General features: G+C 65.3%; 1 protein-coding gene across 3 annotated transcripts; it reads right to left on the bottom strand.

The window, feature by feature from the left end:
* Nucleotides 1–165: 165 nt before the first annotated feature.
* Nucleotides 166–19,440, bottom strand: AGBL5 (AGBL carboxypeptidase 5). Of its 3 annotated transcripts, XM_059727588.1 has the most exons (17): nucleotides 19,345–19,440; nucleotides 18,030–18,308; nucleotides 17,751–17,922; nucleotides 17,234–17,400; nucleotides 12,018–12,195; nucleotides 11,135–11,313; nucleotides 10,043–10,586; nucleotides 9,327–9,496; nucleotides 8,600–8,735; nucleotides 7,946–8,133; nucleotides 6,947–7,140; nucleotides 4,143–4,307; nucleotides 2,442–2,536; nucleotides 1,609–1,655; nucleotides 1,004–1,131; nucleotides 811–905; nucleotides 166–680 (listed from the first exon to the last, which is right to left on the bottom strand). In XM_059727588.1, the coding sequence occupies exons 2-17, from the start codon at nucleotides 18,263–18,265 to the stop codon at nucleotides 591–593; spliced, it is 2,784 nt and encodes a 927-aa protein (XP_059583571.1). In that variant the 5' UTR covers nucleotides 18,266–18,308; nucleotides 19,345–19,440; the 3' UTR covers nucleotides 166–590. The 3 variants fall into 3 exon arrangements, with proteins under 3 accessions (XP_059583571.1, XP_059583576.1, XP_059583585.1); XM_059727593.1 differs by lacking the exon at nucleotides 4,143–4,307; XM_059727602.1 differs by lacking the exons at nucleotides 166–680; nucleotides 811–905; nucleotides 1,004–1,131; ... (1 more) ...; nucleotides 2,442–2,536; nucleotides 4,143–4,307 and adding an exon at nucleotides 5,705–6,601.
* Between the last annotated feature and the right edge of the window lie 171 nt (nucleotides 19,441–19,611).

The following is a 19,611-nucleotide window of genomic DNA, read 5'->3' on the forward strand; positions in this document are numbered from 1 at the left end:
CCGCCGCCGCCGGGCCGGACCGGGCGGGGGGAGCCGCCCCGTGCGGGGCTCCCGGCAGCTCGGCAGACCCCCGCTGCCCCCCCCGGGCGGGGGTCGGCAGGGCCGGGGCTCCCGCAGCAGCAAGCAGCGACCCCCGCTCCTCCGGGCCGGAGCGCGCTCAGCCCATTTCTTCCAAACAGACTTTAATAGAAACACGGTACAAGACGAACCTCGGCGCGTAAAAATAGTCTCCGACCTGGAAGGGCCTGTTCGAGCTGGGGGCAGGAGGGGCACGGCCCCCGGAGCCGCTGGGGTGCTCGGGCCGGGCCGGCCCTGCCGTGCAGCGCGGTGCGGTGCGGTGCTGGGGGTCGAGCCCCAGCCCCCTGCGCCCAAGGGGAAGCTGCCTGTGGTCTGGGTCCTGAGGTGCCGGCGCAGGGCGGGGGGGCTGCGCCGCGGGGCCTGGCCCCCGCCAGCCGGTGGCACGGCGCCGGGCGGAAGGGGGCAGGGGAGACGCATCCAGGCTGGGCTGGGCTCTGCCTCCCCGCAGCTTTGGTCCGAGGGGGTGGGCACGGGCTCGGCGCCGGGACCCGGTGCGGATGCTGGCGGCTGCCTCAGGCCTCGGTGCAGAAGGACAGGATGTGGCGGTAGGAGCTGAGCGGGAGCGGGAGCGGGGGCGAGGCCGCGGCCTGGCCAGGCAGGCGCTGTGGGGACGGGGGAGAGCAGGCTTGGGCAGTGGCAGGTGCCGCGGCCCCGGCAGGCTCTCAGCTTTGTGCCAGGCCCAGTCGCAGCCTCCAGCCTCGCTCCCCTGGGGACCGCCCCCCGTCCCGGTACCTGGGAGAGCAGGCCCTCGTGCCCGTCGCTGCACAGGAAGAGCGGCTCTGCTGCCTGCAGCCCCGCGCTGAGCGCCGGCGCCTCCCCCGAGAGCCCTGCAGGGAAACGGGGTCACAATGCGGATGCAGGAACGTCAGCCCCAGCTCCTCTGTGGGCCAGGGGTGCCAGGCTCGCCCACCCCCTGGGCTCCTACCTGACAGTGGACGGCGCAGCGGGCGCGTGTGGCTGTATTTCCACACCTTGAGGGCTGAGTCGCTGTCGCTGCCTGTCCCCTTCTTCCGTACAGGAATCCTGCTGGGGCGGGCGAACAGCGCCTCCGAGCTACGGGAGCCACACGGGGTGAGGGGGTGAGGGCCTGGCTCGCCGGCATGTGGAGCAGTGACCCCCCACCCCCAGCCTGCTGGTGCTGCAAGGCCTCGCTGCCCCCCTGCAGAGTGGGTAGCTTTGTCACGCCCCAGGGCTGTCCCCTCCCAGCCCAGTCTGTGGGCGGCTGCAGCCCTCCCACGGTCCACGTCCATTGTGGGGGTCGGAGCCCTTGGCAGAGCAGGGCACAGGGTGGGGACTCCACGGAGCCTCATCTGCAGAACTGGGCCTGGCCCTCCCTGGGAAGCCCCAGCTGGTGCCTTGGGCATCTCCAGGTGCCTCTGGGCCTGACTCCTGTGCCCAGGGGCGGGGGCAGCTTGGCCCCAACACCAATCCCCTTAGCATGGGGCTGAGCTCGTCCCCTGCCAGGCCTGCCTGTCCCTTTGGGGCCCAGGAAGGCAGGGGACAAGCTGCATCCCCCCTTCCCCTCCTTACCTGGGCTGCTCAAGGACCGTCCTGGGGCTCAGCTTCTTGCGGGCGTTCTAAGCAGAAAAGCAGGAGATGGTGGGAGGGGGGCGCAGCCGGCAGGGCTTGCACATGGGTGCTCCCCACTGGGCTCCAGGAGCCTGCAAGGGGTGGGGGCTGTACAGCTGGCCTCGGCTCCCTGGGCGCTGCCACCCCCAGCCCCTCTGGTCCCAGCTGCACCCCTGCAGCTGTGAGTCAGGCCAGGAGGGAAGACCCAGGGTGCCCTAAGGCCTGTGGCTGCTGCAGTGGAGCAACCCCCTGGTTTGTCCCAGGGGCGTGGGGGGGTGGTAGCAGCACCCAGTAGTGCGGACCCCCCCATCCTGACCTTGTACCTCGAGGTGCTCTTGCTGGCATGGGGGCAGGGCAAGTGGCTGGGCCTGGGCTGTGTGGGGAGCAGGGCTCAGCAGAAAGGGTACCAGCAAAATTGGACGCGTAGAGGGGGTTCCCAGGCAATGTCAACTGGGCCCATGCTACCCGAGGCATGGCCTACCTGTTGTGCCATGGGACCTGGGCCTGTGGCCAGAGGCAGTGAGGGCAGTGCCAGGTCAGCATGGCCACAACCAGGCCTTGTGCTTTTCCCCCAGCGGCTGAAGCTCCCATTGGGCACTGGCCTGCCAGAGGGCTCAACCCTCCCACCCTGCTGTGTGGTGTGTCCAGCCCTGACACCCCTCCCCTTCACCACTGAGCCTGGCCAGGCCTCCGTGCATCGCTCCTCCAGGATGGGCACCTGCCACCTCCTGCAGGGCTTGACCCTGGGCTCAGCGCAGACCCTGCCACCCCACTCCTCCAGCCACAAGTGTTACCTGCAGTGCCGGTTCCTCCCCGCTGTGCTCTAAGTCTGGGCATCCGGTACTGGTGCCCAGTGCGGCCCCCACCTTGGTGCCCACGAGCAGGGACCCTATGTGACAAATGAGAGTGATTAGCCCTACTCGCCAGGTGGCACTGGGGGAGAGCTGGGGGCTGCTGGGTGCTGGGCCAAGCCAACAGAGCAGGGCCCCTGCTGGCCCTGGTGCAGACCAGCTCCCAACACTGGGTACCACCACTATCCCACCCTGCCCTGGCGCCACAGGTGCAGCAGCCCCGGTCCCAGCCCTGCAGCAGGAGCCACAGTGGAGCCCACAACTGCTCTGAGCTTCTCTGTCATCAGGAAACACAGCAGTGACAGTGGAAGGGCACCAGTGCCATGTGTCCTGCCACCCTGACCCTGCCAGGCAGGCTCCAGGCTGGCACAAGGGGGTGGCAGGATGAGGTGCTGGGGGCAGGCAGGGCTGTTGGCCCTGGGCAGCACCATCCAGGGGCCGCAGTGCTGCCCCCATGGCTCGGTCTCCTTGCCCCACTGAGCGCTGGCCCACACCTGCTTGTGTCTGCAGGGGTTTCAGGCCCGGGCACAGATGCTGGAGTCCTCCCCAGGCATGCAGCAGACAGGTGCGTGGGCCCCGTGGAAGCAGGCAGAGATGGCAGTTTTGGTACCTATTTTATTGTTGTGGGTGGCGTGGCACTTGCAGGCACAGGCGCTGGGAAAGTGTGTGATGTGCCCCCACCCGGGATAGTGCAAGCTAAGGGTGGTGCTGGGTGCTGTGCTGTGAGGTGATGCCAGCTCTCACGGCGCCCAACACATAGCATCTGCCTGCTCTGCCCTACCCTAAGCCACCTGGCCCCAGATCCCTGCCATGCCTGAGGCGGCGTGTCCCTCACTTCTCCTGCCGTGGGGGCTCAGTGTCCCAGCTCCTGCCCCCCCATGAATGAGCCTGGGGCAGGAGCTGAGCTTGCTGCCAGGTGCTCTGTGCAGGCGCTCCCTGCCCAGCCTGCCCTGGCCCCATCTGAGTCTGGGGCAGGAGAACACTACCCGGACATGTGCCACGTGCTGCTTCCTTGGTGGGGGGGGGGAGGGGAATTAACCCACGCTCCAGCCCTGCCCAGTACCCAGCCCCGGCAAGGCTGGGCCCAGCATGGTGGAGGGAGGTTGGCAGTGGGCACTGGAGCCAGAGGGCCACGGGGAGCACAGGCAGCTGGAGGCAGCGACACAGCCCATGTACCTGCCTCTGTGCCCACTGGAGGGCAGCAGCTCTGGACCACTGGACAGCCCATGGGCATCTGCACTGGCTCCAGCCACAGCCCTAATAGATGGGTTGGTGGCATGGCCACCCTCGGCCCCAGACCCACTAGCACTGTCTTGGGAAGCTGAGTGAGAGCAGACAATGGTACCCAAGCCTGGGGACGGCACTGGAGAAGGGAGTGGAGAGCCACGAGGCCATGGCAGTGCAGCTAGCGGTTGGAAGAGACTTAGAGCCACAGTCATGGCCCATGGGGCTGGGAGTTAGCTTGGGCCTTCACAGCTGTAGCCTTCCTGAGCCAGGCCAACACCTACACCCGGCTGGCCCTGCCTGTGGTCCTGCTCTCACCCCAATGGTGCCAGCTGAACACAGTGCTGAGGCTAGCCATGGCCGTGGTCTGCAGCGAGGGGATGAGGGTGGCGAGGGCCAGGGGCTGGCTGGGATACAGACCTGCCATGCTGAGGACGGTGGGGAGGGAGCAGGTGCCCGGGCCAAGGCTGAGGCCGAGGCGGGGCGGCAGGAGCCGGGCTGGGGTCCGGGCACAGGCAGGGAGGCTGCCAGGTGCCACTCGCAGCCTGGGCAGGTGCTGCCGCCGCTTCTCCACGCCTCGAAGCTCTATGCGGGAGGGGAGAAAGGAGGGTCAGAAAGGGGCAGAGGTGTCCCTGCCCCACTCTGCATTGGCAGGCCTGTCCCAGCAGCCAGATGCCCCCAGTGCCCGTGGCTGTGCCACCCTCACAGGTTGGGCCTTTGCACAGGCCAACTTGGGGAGGGGGGAGCAGCTGCAAGTGCAAAGCCTCCATGAATGGCTCCCAGTCATGTCCAGTGGGATGCAGGAGCCCACCATGCTGCCTGGGCGTGCTGGGCCAGGCACACGTTCTCACTGGGGCTGCTTTGTGGGCCTCACCAGGGTGGCCCCAGTCCTGGGGGCTGCAGCAAGCTGCTGCACCTGCCCCATTTCTTTCCCAAGCCCTGGGCTTTCAGAGGGGCTGCGTGCCTCTGCCTGTCTTTTGGACAGCACAGCTGTGAACCCTGCAGGCACGGGGCTGCAGCATGGGTGCTGGCATGCATGGCCCAGGGCAGGGTGTCCCCAGGGGTGGGGTGGCATCATGGTACCTTTGGAGCAATGCACCAAGGGTCTATGGCGCTTGTGCTGCCTGGGGTGGGTGTGGGAAGAGGTGGCCCAGGGCTGATAGCAGGATCAAGCCTACACATGTCACGTAGGAGGTGGTACATGTGACTGGCCAGGGGCCAGCCAAGTACGGTGGCTGGGGGGGGAGGGGGGGCACCATTTAGCCTGGCCTCGTTAGGTCACAAAGCTCTCACGCACATTCCCAGACACAAGCCCCCCCCCGCCCTCCGGCGCCGCCTGCCCCTGCCAAGGAGGACGGTGCCAGACAGGCCTGCAAACTCTCTGGGTAAGGGGGAGGGGCACAGCCAGCCTCTGGGACCCAGCCATGGGGTGGGGGAGCAGCCTCCTGGGTGCTCGGGGGCTCCGCAGGAGCCGCAGAGCCAGGCCCGGTGCCTCCCAGCCAGCCTGAGCCTGAGCAGGGGCAGAGTCGCAGCCCCCAGGCTTGTGCTCTGGCTTGGCAGCCTCTGCAAGGAGGCTGGCTGGAGCCTGGGAACAAGTCGACTCCATCCTGGCCGGACCAGGATTTCATGGGACAGAGAAGGGCCAGGTGCTACGTGGCTGCCTCAAAAGCCACCCTGGCTGCCCTGCCTGGACCAGGCCTGCAGGGCAATAAGGCCTGGCTGGCCCTTGGAAGAAGCTCCTGCCTTGCGGGAGGAGTTTTTTATTTTTTGTAAAAATACAGGTCTTTAAAGGTTCTACAGACGCACACACACCTTGTAGTCATTAACCCACCAAAGGAAAACCCACACACACCCACAGAATGGCGCACCCGCACACCTGTCCACATGGCTTGGGGGAGGAACAGCAGGACGGGACCAGCCCCTAGCCCCCCAGTTCTCCCACCCATGCCGCAGCTGCGTGAAGGACCAGACATCACAGTGTGCCCGTGGAGACAGAGGCCTTTTATTTGCTCCTCCCGGCTCTCGCGGGGACTGTCAGATAGGGTCGCTACAGTGCGCGGGAGCAGGCAGGGCTGAGGGCAGAGTATGGACCGCGGAGGGGCAGCGCGATGCAGGGGACGCAGAAAGCATGGAGCACCTTCTTTGGTGTGTTGGCTCCGTGCCCTGGGCTGCCTGCAGCACAGGTGGGCCGGCCACATGCAGCCCCAGCCGCCACGTGTACGGGCACCTGGGGACCCGCTTCAGGGCAGTGGCTCCGTCCGGAGCACCCGGAGGCAGTAGGCGCCCCAGGGAGATGCATCACGCACCCCTCTCCCCCCTGGCAGCACCGCACTCCCCTGCAGCGATCCCCACCCCAGTGGCAGGGCAGCAGCTGACCTGTGCTGCTTCACATCACCCCACAATGCTGGGGCAGGCCTTGGCCACAGCAGTGCTCTGGGGGCCAGGCCAGCTCTGCACACAGGGAGGGAAGCAGCACCAGGACATAGGCCAATGGGTTCAGGCTTCAGGTGGGGTATTACTTCCCCCACTCCCTCCGGCCACAGATGGGCTCATTAGCCCCATGCCCCCTGCTCAGGCCCGCCGTGCCAGGTCCTAGCTCTGCTACAGCTTGAACGCAGACAGGTGGCAGTCAGCACCAGGCTGGGCAAGGAGGAAGGCACTTGGGATACAGCCCAGTGAAGGACCTGGGCTTGGGGAGGTGCCAGGACTGGTCGCAGCTGATGACAGCGGAGTCAGGATGCCCACGGCAGGCCCTGCTGAAGCTGGTCAGCTGCGTGCTAGCCTCCCCTCACAGAAACTGGCTACAACGTGGCCTCCGTTGTGTGGTTCTGGCTTCCGCATGAGGCTTTACTGGCGCAGAGGACCCCGGGTGGTAACGACTGCGACAGAGAGTGGTCATCGAGCCAGGCACAAGCCCTGCTGTCACAACTCCCAAGGGCAGTAGGGGCCCCAGGATGGGAGCCTAGCCTAGGCAGCTGAGACCACCTCCATTAGCCCGAGGTGCCGGGTCCCAGCACACAGGGCTTTGCACGGGGCGGCAGGAACCAGCTGGGCCTTGCAGGCTCTGGCTCCACGCAGAGACGCATGGCAGCACCCATCCCACGTGAGGCCCCGTTTCTTAGCACCGTGGAGCCGCCGGGGAGCTCCACCTCAGGGCTCTTGCCTGGTGCAACAGCTCCACAGGCTCCGAAGTAGGCTGTGGAGGGGCTCACGGCCCAGCTTACCTCTGGCGGGCACCGTGCCCCGAGGGCCGCCCTTGGGAGGGCTCTGGCTGGTGCCGGCAGGCTGCCCGCTGCCGAAGGGGAAGCTGGGCGAGGCTTTGATCTGGGGGGAGTTCTGCTGGCTGCTGCCGCTCCCACTGGTGCCGTTGCTGAAGCTCCGGGTGCGGGTGAGGGCGTTCTCAGCACCGGGCAGCCCGCTGCAGAGACGGCAAACATGGGAGTGAGTCCGACACCACCACCAGCCCTTCCCCCGGAGACACCAACCCTAGCAGCGCACAGGACATGGAGCCCAGTGTCTAGGGCACCAGAGCCCCTGCTGGTCTTGGCTGCCTGCAGAGCCCTCATCTACGCTCGCAACAGACCCCTGGTGATGAACTCGGGAGGCAAATGGAGGAGAAAGTCCTCCTTGCCCAATGTGGAGCCGCCTCCTGGCCAGGCAGGGCTGGCACTGCGCCAGCATCAGCCCCTGCCATCTGCACCTCACACACTTGGGTGTCTGCCCTGGGGCATCGCGCCCCCTAGCACACTGGCCAGGCAGAGCCGCACCCTATGACATCCCCTCCGCCCTGGCACACTGGCCAAACACCCCCCTGCATCTGTGGCCTTCAGGATGATCAAGCTTGGGGATCTAGGCTGGCAGCAGCACGCCCCTCCCAGCCCAGCCCCCGCACTGTGCTGGGAACATGTCCAGCAGCCTGCAGAGCTGCTGAGTGGGAGGTAGCACCACACCAGGGCAGATGGAACAAGGCCCAAAGCAGCTTGTGCCTTGACCCCCAACCCAAAGAGGATTGGCTAGGAGGCCCCGAGGGATGCTACAGTGGTCCCAGGGTCTGCAGGCAACAAGCCGGCCCTCCAGGCTCCCCCAGAAACCAAGGAACACCAGGTGGAGAGGCAGAGTCCAGCTGACATGTGCCACGACTGCTGCTAGCCCCGAGGCGCGCTGGATGGGCCTAGTCATTGCAAAGCTCTTGGGAGCCCACTCCCCCCACCTTCGGTCCTTACTTGGAGCCCCTGGGCGGGGTCCTGGGGCCCTTCTTGCGGGGGCCGCCTGCGCCGCCCTTGGCGTTGCGCACGTGCTTCAGCATCCAGGCCCGCAGGTTGCTGAGGCAGCTGTGCTCGGACATGACGATGCGCGGCCACGGGTTGCACTCGGCCATGTCCAGAGCTGCTATGGCCAGTGCCCGTCCCACCTGTGGAGGGAAGGCGGGTGGTAGGGAAAGGTCCCGTGGAGCAGCAGTCACCGTCTTCTGGGGTTCCCCCTCAAGCCTGCGCAGGACGGGGCTGCGAGCATCCACAGGGAAGCAGGAGAATCCTCCCAGGGTTGGTAGGGCCTGGATCCCCGGCCACCACACAGGGGCAGCACTACAACCAGCCCAGGGCTCAGGAGCACTGGCCCAGATGGAGCCTGGAGCAGAGGCCAGATGCCAAGGGAGGGCTATGAGGTGGTAGGGGTGGTGCTGGAAGTTCATTTCTCTTCCCGTTCCCGTCCACCTGTGGGGACGCAGCTCCGGCCCCTCAACACCACCATGCTCCCCAAGTGAGCTGGAAAAGGGGTGTGGACACCAAGACCAGAAGCCAGCTGGAGGGGCCAAAGTAGAAGAGGAACTCCAGGCCTAGGCATCATGGTTGGCCTGGTAGGGGTAAGCTTGGGGTTACCTGCTCGAAGAGCTCCATGGTGTACTTGGAGGGGAAGGTGGGTGGAGGTGGGGGGCTGGCCCGCCCGTTGTCGTGGCAAGCCACGGGGATGCTGTTCACTGAGCGTCCCGTGTTGTAGTTGCACTCCAGGGTGTAGCTGCGAACACACAAGAGAAGCCAGCGTTCCAGCCTGCAGCCACCCATGCTGGTCCGTCGCGGCCCCCACAGCTGCCCATCCTTGCCTTACGGGTACAGAGGGAGAACAGCTTCCACCCCTCTCAGAGAGACTGTTGTGGGCTGGAGTCAGCCCTGTCCAGCATTATCTCCTTCTGCCCCAGGGCTAGGCGAAGCCTGGGCAGGAGAGGGCACCTAATCCCACAGACATCAAAGGGGCAGGCCTTGCCCACTGACCCCCAGCTGGTGAGGCCACCCTGGGCTCTAGCACCCTGCTCCTCCAGTCCCTCTGCAACCAACCAGTCTCCTCAAGGGAAACACCCCAGCCCCATCGCTGAGCCCAGGAGCTGCTTGAAGGGCTTGGAAGATATGACCAGCCCCTGGAGCTGCTGGGTCTGTTGGGGGCACATGACCTCCAGCACAGCCGTCACACTACTTCATGCCCAAGGCTGCACAGACTGAGGGCCTGGCACAGCTCCCTCTGATGGAGAGGGGATGCTGGGCCATGCCTGCGGGTGCCAGGGAGATGTAGGCACCTGGCACAAGGGGGCTCATGCCCATGGGGCTGGCCTACCTGTGGATGATGCCCAGGGCTTTGTAGATGGCCACCCGCCCACTGCCCTCCTTCGACTGCCCGTCCCTCTTGTCCTTGGCGTACATGTTCTTCTCGGAGAAGTTGCAGCCCGTGAAGTCGAAGTGAGGGGAGTTCAGGGAGATAAGCTTGGGGAACAGCATGTTCTCCACCTGTGGCAGAGGGGCACATGTCAGCCTGGAAACTGCCATGGAGCCAGCAGCCGCACTGGGGAGCTGGGACTGCACACACATGGCATCGGCCCAGACCCCAGCGCTGCCAAGGCCAGCAGGAATTAGCCAGCGATGAAACAAGTGGTGCCTGAAGTCTCACCCCCAGGGACAACCCCCGTCCTATCAGCTTCTCTGCCCCAGGAGCTGGGCAACTGGGGCAGGCACCAGAGTGGCTCAGGAAGCAGGAAGAGCTCCCTTGGGGTCCAACCCTGCTGTCAGCCCCCCACCCCAAGAGCGGCAGGTACCCAGGCACAAGGAACAGGGCAAGGGGATGTCACAGGAGCGGGGCACCCACTATGGCTGGCCTGGAGGTGGGAGGTGACAGGCAAGGGACACAGCGCATGCAGGCGACAGCTCCTGCAGGGCTCAGAGCAAGGTGCAGGAGGGGCAGGAAGGCCAACGCCAGCCCCCACCCTTGTCCTGCATACGGGGATAGCTCCTGGGACCCAGCAGAGACAGTGCCTGAGGGGAAGCGCCACACCTCACCTGGTCGTTCTCGTTGCTGAAGCTGTTGCCGTACATAAAGCAGCCACGCTTGGAGGCGTGGCCATGCAGGTCCACGTAGTAGGCCAGCCCGCTCTCCTGGGGCTGGATGGGGCGCGGGGCCGGCGCTGGCTGTGGGGTGGCCCGTTCACAGCGCTCCCCGAGCAGGATCCAGAAAGCTCGGTCATTGCTCCCCAGCTCGGGGGTGGGCACTGCCTGCAGCGCGGGGTCCTGCGAGGGCGTCGGGAGGCTGCTGGTGGAGGCCCGGCTGCTGGGCTGGTTGCGCAGGTTGTTGGCTTTCTCCAGTTCGGAGAGGGGCCCCTCCAGGGACAGGGTGCAGTGATGGACGGAGCGGTTGGCAGACCTGGCACCCAGTGTGTTGGTGGCCAGGGGGGATCCATGCGCCCGCCAGTCGGGGAAGCCCGGTGGGACACGGTTGTGCACGTGGTGGTACAGCAGGATGGCCTTGGCCCCGTACACGGCAGGGTGCAGCTCTGCGTCGGGGCTGAGGTACTGGCGGTTCAGGTTCACACCCTGTGAGTCCGTGCTGGGGAGGGAGAATGGAGAGGTGTGAGGTGCCCCAGGACTGCTACATGTGCCGGGCAGCCGACATGGCCCATGGCTCCAGGGCAGGCAGCTCATGGGCGAACGTGTTGCACCCCCACATGGGGCCCAGCGAGAGAACAGCCCTAGCACCACTGCTGCTCCAGGGGACTCGTCCCAGAGCCTCCCCAGCCACTGCAGTTGCAAGCCCTGGGCTCAGCCCCACTGCAGGGACTGGCCCCCAGGACACTTTGGCACAGCACCAACTGCCCTTGTCCTGCTGATCCAGGCCTGGGCGCCAGGACTGCCTGGAGCTCAGCTGGGGCCTCCCTTGACCTTGACAGCCCAGCACTGGGATGCAGTCGCTGTCAGCAGAGACATTTGGGTTCTCAGGGGCCAGGAGGGATCTGCCCTGGGCTGGGCCCTCAGCAGAGCCTAGCACTACAGCGGGACTGCCAGGCGGTGCCAAGTGACCATGCCCCTCGCTGTTGGACCGGCCATCCCCAGGCAGCACAGTGCAAGGCCTGGGCCCAGCCACCAGCAGATACTCACCGGTAATGGCCACGTGCCACGCCGTCGGGGTTCAGCATGGGAATGAGCTTGAAGACGAACATCCGCCGCAGCAGCTGAGCACGAGGGTCATCCTCCCGCAGGACGAAGGCCAGGAACCCATTGAAGACAAAGCTGGAAGGCGTCTCCCCGGGGTGCACCCTACTGCTCAGGAAGAACACCTGGGGGTGGGGGGGGGGGTCAGGAATGCCAGCGGCTCCCCACTTCTCCCCAGGTATGGCCCAGCTGCCCTGGCAGGGGTGGAGGGGTGGGGTGTCGGGGGACAGGACAGGGCATGAGACTGAGACCATGCATGCAGCACCAAGCCTGGGCACACCATGCTCTCCAAGACCAGCCTGGCGGGGGAAGGCTGAGGGCAGGTGGGGGACAGCCCCAGCTGTCCTGGGGTAAGTGGATCCTGTTCACTGTCCAACTGCTCAGTCTGGGATATGCCATGAGCAGCTCCCAGCTCCCCCAGCACACAGAGCCCAGCACTTTACACCTTCCCTCCAAACAGGACATGGCAGCTTCATGGAAACCAGCTGCCTTTCACCCAGTAAGTCAGAGGACACCAGCCCAGCCCTTGCCTGGGGGTCTGAACCCAGACGGCTGGGATCGCTGCCTCAAAACTACACCTATACCCAGGGGGGACGAGTGGGCACCCACACCCTCCTGGCTGGCCATGGGCAGCGTGTGTCTGCATCACAGTGCCTAGTGAAGCCTTTCTGTTTGCTCGTGACCACCCCTCCCCACCCACAGGCAGTCACGACCAAGCCCTAACAGGCTGGCAGCACGAAGCAGCCCCACCAGCAAACATGCTCAGCCAGGGCCTGGGGCTGTGGTCCCAGGTCTGCTCCCCCAGGAGCATGCCTGCATCGTGACTCACCCGTTTGCCCATGAAGCGGTGCGGCCGTGGTGTTGCCTCGTCCGGGAAGAGGTGCTCCAGCCGTGGCTCGCGCTCCGCCAGCATGCCATGGCACGAGGTGACTGTGAGCAGGTCCACACGCAACCCATCCAGGGAGCGGCACAGCAGCTCCCGGTGGTAGTAGATGGAGTCCGGGGGGCTGCAGACAGACAGGCCCTCAGTGGATATTCCCCTTGGCTGAGCAGGCAGTGAAGGGCGGGACCCCCCTCAGTGAGCCAGGTAGGCCATGGGAAAGGAGGTGCCAGAGGGCTTGGTGCTGGAAGGAAGGCCCTCGTGCCACAGCCTGGGCTGCCCCTATCTGCCCAGCCATGGAAGGCACTGGGCTGCCTAGCTCCAGGGCCCTTCTCTGGCATCCCACTCCCACCCCATGGACTCCACAGTGGGGAACAGCCCTACAGTGCCCTGCTCCCCGCACTCATCTGCAGCACCTGCGACTGCTATCAGCAACAGCTGCGAGAGCAAGGTCCCAGGCTCTGGCCTTGTCCGAAAGCTCCTACACCTCCACGTCTGCCCCACACATTGTCCAGGCCCCTTGGCAAAGTTGCTGCCCTCCCACATCCTGACAGCCCCTAGCAGAGGCCTCCTCTGGCACAGACCCTGGACGCCTACCCTCTCCTTTTCAGCAGAGAGGCTACTTGAGGACACTAGAGCCGGGCGCTGTGTGAGGGCGCAGCGCAGGGTGGTCCCCTTGTGCTCTGAGCCCTCCCAAGCTGGCGTGAGGCAGGGGGAGGTAGACGAGAGGACACATCCACGGGCAGCCCCTGCCTACCACAGCAGGGATTTAAAGGCACAAGCCTGCAGCTGATCTCGAGCCCCACATGGAGCTCCTGGGGGCAAATCCTGCCAAACAAACTCGACCTCTTTCTGCAACACTGTGACTAGTTGAGTGGATGAAGGGAATGCTGCAGATATCGTACACCCGGATTTCAGCAAAGCTTCTGACACAGTCCCACACAAGTTTCTCAGAAAACTACTATAAGGCGGACAGACAGCTGGTTCAAAAGCCACAAGCAAAGGGAACCATCAATAGGTCTGTGCCAGGATGGCAGGAGGTTTGGAGTGGAGTCCCACAGGGGTCTGTCCTGGGCCTGGTGCTGTTCACCGTGTTTATGAACAATTTGGATGCTGGCATTGACAGCTTCAGGACCAAGTTGGAAACCTGGAAGGGCTGTGAACATGCTGGAGAACACGAGCATGCTTCAGAAGGATCTCGACAGGTCGTGAAGCTGGGCTGGGCCAAGAGGACGAAGAAGTTTAATAAGGACAAATGCAAGGTGCTGCAGCCTGAGAGGAATAATCCGAAATGCAAATACAAAATGGGGGAGAGGCTGGATGGCAGCTCTATGGAGAAGGCTCTGGGAGTCCTGCTAGGCACTGTACCCTCTCTTAAGGTGTAGCAGTCCATGACCACGCTGCTTCAGTCCAGCCTCCCCCTTTCAGCATGCGCTGCTGTAGTCCACCCCGCAATTGGTTCCCCCACCCCTGCAGGTAGGTGCGTGTGGCTCCCCCACTGTTGCATAGCATGGTTTTTTATTGTGTGTGGCAGTGCACACGCGCAGCCTGGAGGGAACGCTGCTGTTAAGTCAGACTGCAGTGTGATGCAGCTGCACAAGAGACCAGTGAAGTTTGGGCTCCATCAATAGAAGCATCAAGTGCAAGACATGGCAGACAACTGGACCTCTCGGCATGGGTCAGGCCTCATCTAGAGCAGGGGTCTTCAACCTTTTTGGATCAGTATTCCCTTGGCAGCCGGACGGGTGGCACACAGCGGCAGCAGACACTGTGTGCAGAACTCCCTGTGTCTGCCCAGGTGGGCAGCGCCTGCGCAGCAGTGTGGGATGGTGCGTGGTGGCGCCCCGTCCCTGCCTGTCCACACGTACCCCCTCATCTAGTGCACTGGGCGCAGCTTCACATTTCCAAAAGAGACACGGAGAAGTTAGAGAGGGGCCAGACACAGCAACAAAGATGATCAAGGGCTTGGCAAGCAAGTCCTATGTGGAGAGGCTGAAGGAGCTGGGCATATTCAGCTTGCAGAACAGGTACCTAAGAAGGGCCATGACAGCAGTCTGCAAATCCCCAAATGGCTGTCAGAGAGAAAGCCCCTGTTCTCTCTTGTTGCAGAGAAGGATGCAGAGCAATGGCTGGAAGTGTTAGGAAAAGAGGTTTAGTTTGGAGATTTGGAAACACTTCCTCACTGTCAGAGCAGGGAGACTGCGACAAACACCAGGGAAGGTGTGGACACTCCATCCTGGCGGTGTCAAGGAGAGGGTGGACAGCCACTGGTGGGGATGATCAAGGCCCAATGATGCCTGTGCTCTGCTGTGGGGATCTCCCAGGCTTCTGGGCTCTGCTAGCTGCCACTGGGGGCCAGGGAGGAATTTTTTCACTTCCCTCAGAGGCGCTGGGTGCTGCTGCAGCCCAGCCTGGGTATGGGGACTGGGCTGGGCCAGTGCTCCTGCTGGGACCAGCCCCACAGGGTCCTGGCTAGAGGGTCTTGCCCCTGTGCTCAGACTCAGCCCAACACTGCACTGGAGGCAGCAAGGAATTGGTGCAGTCTGGGATTCTACCTTCCTCTGTAGTGGGGCCACGTGTCCCTCTGGCACCTTGACTGCATTTTCCTGCCCTGGCAGCAGCAGGACACTGCCAGCCCTCGTCCCCTGCCTTCACCAGGTGCAGGTTCAGGGACTCTGGATATTCTTGGGCAACAGGTCTCATCGCTGGCTGACAAGGTTGATTACGTAGCTTAGGACAAGGTCAGACAAGGATGTGCCTGGGACAGTGCGGATGGGGCTGATCCTGCCCCAGGCAGGAGCTGCACTAGCTGCAACCTCCGGAGGGACCCTGCCGGCTTGACTTCTTACGATTCCTCAGACAGGCTGAAGGAAGGCTTCAGGAAGACACGAAGGAGCCTGTGAGCAGGCAAAGGCACGAGGCAGCCGGCCCTTCTGGTGGAAGCAGTCGCGTGCTAAGAGCCCAGTGAAGGGAAGGGCCACAGGGCAGACAGAGGGTGGCTCGGCCAGTGCCATCACACCAGAGCTCCCTGGGCAGGCAGGGGTGGACAGCGGTGCTCACTCAGAGGGGAGGCAAAAGGCCCTGGCAGAGATATGGGGAGGATGGAGGCTGGCCCCTGGAGACTGCTCAGGAGAGAGCAGCAAGATAGGGTATAGAGGGATGCCCAGGCCAGAGAGGCCAAGACAAGCGAGTGTGCTGCTGGCAGGGGATCCCACGGCAGGCACAGCCCCTGGGAGGCTGAGGCGGGAACCTGCATCCAACACCTGCACTGGAAAGAGGATGCTGGGAAGGGGTGGCCGGGCAGGAAGGAGCCACGCACAGCCGAGGGCTGGAGGGCAGGCCCATGGGCAAGAGGCTCAGAAGCCCAACGGGCCTGGAGATGTGATTGTCACAGCACGGGGATGTCACGGGGGCCTTGAGTGCCAGGCTGGTGCCTTGGGGGAGACGCTCCAGCCCAACTTGTTAGGCTGGACATTAGAAAGAACTTCTTCGCAATAAGGGTTTCCAGAATCTGGAATGGCCTTCCAAGGGAGGTGGTGATCGCTCCTACCTTGGGGGTCTTCAAGAGGAGATTGGACAGGCACCTGGCTGGGTCGTCTGACCCCTGCGCTCTTTCCTGCCCAGGGCAGGGGGTCGGACTTCTTCTACTGAGGTCCCTTCTGACCCTAACATCTACAAACGCAAGTGGTGCGGCCCCAGGCAGGTAAGCAGCTGGCATCCACAGGCACGCACCACACTGGCAGCCAGGTCAGAGCTAGCAGTTCCCCCTGGTCTCTTGCTGGGTAGGCAGGAGCTGGCCCCCACCCCAGGCCAGCATTAGTGCCCGGAGCCCAAGCTGTGCCCCCTCCCCCTCCCCCTGGGGTGGAACCAGGAAAGATGTGCACTTCCCTGCGAGGGGAAGGAGGGCCTGCCAGAAAGGAACCAGGGGACAGGCTGCCCCCACCGACTTCCAGAGCCTGCGCTGCAGGGAGCGGGCAATGCAGGGGAGAGGGCACTTCGGAGCAGTCTCAGCTACTGCGCTTGGTTGGCATGGGGGAAGCTGCAAGCACCAGGGAGAGCCTGGGAGGGAGCCAGAAGCTCCAGCCCTGGGCAGCAAGCCTGGAGCCCCACACAGCCCTGGAAGTGCCCAGGGCCAGCTGTAGTGGGCAAGTGAACTGGGGCTATAGGAGCAGTGGTTAGGGCAGCAGCGCAGAGGCGAGGGCAGAGCCGACTGCGGCTGGGGAGCTGGGGTGGAGAGCCCAACCCCTGGCAGCCCAGGCCTGGGGGACCTGGTGCCCTGGGCACACCCCTGCTCCTGCTCCAGATGCACTGGAGCCCAGCGTGGTGAGCTGGGCACAGGTGGTTGCCAAGGGGATGCCAAGCACCAGGAGCAGGCAAACACGGTGGCTGTTGCCAGGGAGCCAAGGAAACAAACCTTGGCAAGAGCAGCCTGGGCCTGTGCGTGGACCACGTCTCCTCTGCTCCCCCTGGGCAGAGTACTTGGCCCACGTGCCGGCCAGGTCCAGCATGGGGCAGGATGCGGCCAGGGCTCGCCCCTGCCTGCCAGACACCTGGTGCTGCCTCTGGCCCCAGGGCTACAGCATGCTAGCAGCCCAACAGATCCCAGGAGGTCCCGAGCCCTCCCCCACCTAACTCCAGCCCAGAGAAAAGGGCTAAGAGGCCAGAATGACACCCCCAGAGGTCCTGGCATCTGGGGTGGGCCCGGAGGGTGGATGCAGTCACACTGCAGGAAGATGCAGGGCCTGTGTGGGGTCAGCGAGCTGCCCCAGGTACAAGGCAGAGCAGCTCTGCAGAGACGTTGGCCCAGGCCCTGCTCCTGCCCCCGCCCCAGAGCAGAAAGCTCCTCAGTGTAGGAGAAGGGGGGGGGGGCAGTCCTAGCCAGAGACCTCCCCTGAGAAACAGCTGGGCTGGGGGAGGCCAGGGAGGAAGCGGTTCTGCAGCCAAGCAGCTGCAGAGGGACAGGGCCTTTGCTTGGACTGGCTCTCCCTGCCAGGCCCACCCCTGCGAGCCTCCAGCACCAGCTGCTGCAGGTCCCCAAAGCCAGAGACAAGCTGGACTTGAGCTCGGGAGTGCTGCACCTGCGGCAGTCCCAACCCCGGCCCGACGGGCAGCACAGCAAGCGACCCCCAGCCCTCCTGGCGGGGCCGTGGCACGAGGGAGCACACCTGATGGGGGAGAGGTAGCGGCACGGCTCCAGGCGGCTGTCCAGGTGCGCCAGCATGTCCTGGCACTCGGTGTACGAGAAGGGGTAGCAGAAGGCAAAGTAGGTGGTGGCGCCGCGGGGCTCCAGGAAGCGGTGCACGAAAGACAGCACGAACTGGGCCTCTGCCATCTGCAGATACACAGAGCGGGGCTGAGCAGGAGGCCCTGGGCACCTCGGCCGTGGCCACACACAGGCTGCCTGACCAGGGAGCTGGGAGCCATGGCACTTGCTCTTTCCTACGGCCGGCTGCCAGGACAGAGCCCGGCCATGCCCCTTCACCTGCCGCGCTGCCCTGCAACACATCTCGTGCCCTCTGCTAAGGCTCGGGGCAGCAGGGGCAGACCGAGGGGCCTGCCCGAGTCCACGCAGCGCAGCAGTGACCGGTGGGCTCCCGGCCCCCTCTCCCCGCTGCGACCGTGCGAACCGCGGCAGTGCCGCTGCCCGCCCCGCAGGCCCCAGCAGGGAGGCTCGGCCGGTACCTCGAAGGCGGGTCGGTCCCGGACGCGCTCCCAGCGGGGCCGCCCTGGCACCGTGCGCACGAAGGGGGCCATGCCCTGCGAGTAGAGCTTGCTCTGCTTGTTCATGTTCACGATGTTGATCTTGATCAGCTTGCCCGGAGCGCCGCCCTTCACGCTGAAATAGAACCAGGACCTGGGGCACCGGGGCGCCCCGCCGGCCGTCAGCCGCCCGAGATGCGCCACCCGTCCGGCCCGGCCCAGCCCACCAAGGGCCGGGAAGCCGGCAGCGCGGCCCCTCACCTGTTCCCGTTCTCATGCTCAGTGCCGGCGCAGTCGGGCCGGGTCCAGGCGTTGAACTCGTAGTCGGCCGCGGGCAGGGCGCTGCCGAAGGGGGGCAGGCCCGAGACGGAGACGGAGCCGGAGCCGCTCGCGCCCGTGTCCCCGTCGCCCTCAGGCGCCTCCACCTTCTCCACGTGCGCCAGGTTCCCCGAGTCAAAGCGGGAGCTGAAGAGGAGCCCGCCGCAGCGCGCCTCCATGCTGAGCCGCCCGGCCGGGCCGCGGGCTCATCCTCCCCTGCGCCTGCGGCCACACGCGCCTCAGTGCCCGGCCCTGCGCCAGGGTCGCCCCACGCCTGCCGCGCGTGATGGCACCCCAGCGCCGCCCCCGCTTCATGCGACATCACCCCATCACCCCGGCGTCGCCCACAGTTCATGTGATGTCATGCCAAGGGCAAGCCCCACCACGTGTGATGTCACCCCAGCGCCGCCCCCACCACGTGTGATGTCACCCCAGCGCCGCCCCCACCGCACGATGGCACCCCAGCGCCGCCCCCGCCGCACATGATGGCACCCCAGCGCCGCTCCCGCTTCATGCGACGTCACCCCAGCACGGTGTGTGATGTCACCCCAGCGCCGCCCCCACCACGCGTGATGGCACCCCAGCGCCGCCCCCGCTTCATGCGACGTCACCCCAGCACGGTGTGTGATGTCACCCCAGCGCCGCCCACAGTTCATGTGATGTCATGCCAAGGGCAAGCCCCACCACGCGTGATGGCACCCCAGCGCCGCCCCCACCACGCGTGATGGCACCCCAGCGCCGCCCCCGCTTCATGCGATGTCACCCCAGCACGGTGTGTGATGTCACCCCAGCGCCGCCCACAGTTCATGTGATGTCATGCCAAGGGCAGGCCCCACCACGTGTGATGTCACTACAGCGCAGCCCCCACTTCATGCGAGGTCACCCCAGGGCAGCCCCACTGCATATGACGTCACCCCATCACCCCAGTGCAGTGTGTGATGTCACCCCACCGCAGCCCCCAGTTCATGTGATGTCATGCCAAAGGCAGCCCCCACCACGTGTGATGTCACCGCACCGCAGCCCCCAATTCATGTGACACCACCCCAGGGCAGCCCCCACCGCGTGTCATCCCCACCAACCCGGGGCAGCCCCCACTTCACGTGACGTCACTCCAGGGCAGCCCCCCCCCAACTGTCGCGTGACCACACGCCCAGGGTAGCTCCGCCAGATCACCCCCAGGGCGGCTCCGCGCGGCACGTGACGTCACAGCACCCCCAGGATCGGGCCCCACGGCAGCCCCTCGCCCGCCCGCACTCACCCGCCGTGGCGCGGCCCGGCCCACCCGGCGACAACAGCGCGCGCGCCCATTGGCCGGGCCGCAGCCCAGCACGGCGCGCGCCCATTGGCCCGCGCCAGCACCCGAGCCACGCGACCGCCCATTGGCCGCGCCGAGCAAGGGGGCGGGGTGAGCGCATGCGCGGCCAACTGGCACGCTCGGGGGTGGGGCCTCCCCACGCAGTCTGGCCCCGCCCTCCACCGTTCCCATGCTGCTAGAGCCACGCCCCCGCATCGAACCCCGCCCCAG

Source organism: Alligator mississippiensis, chromosome 1 (genome assembly GCF_030867095.1).
Source record: "Alligator mississippiensis isolate rAllMis1 chromosome 1, rAllMis1, whole genome shotgun sequence".
Taxonomy (NCBI): Eukaryota; Metazoa; Chordata; order Crocodylia; family Alligatoridae; genus Alligator; species Alligator mississippiensis.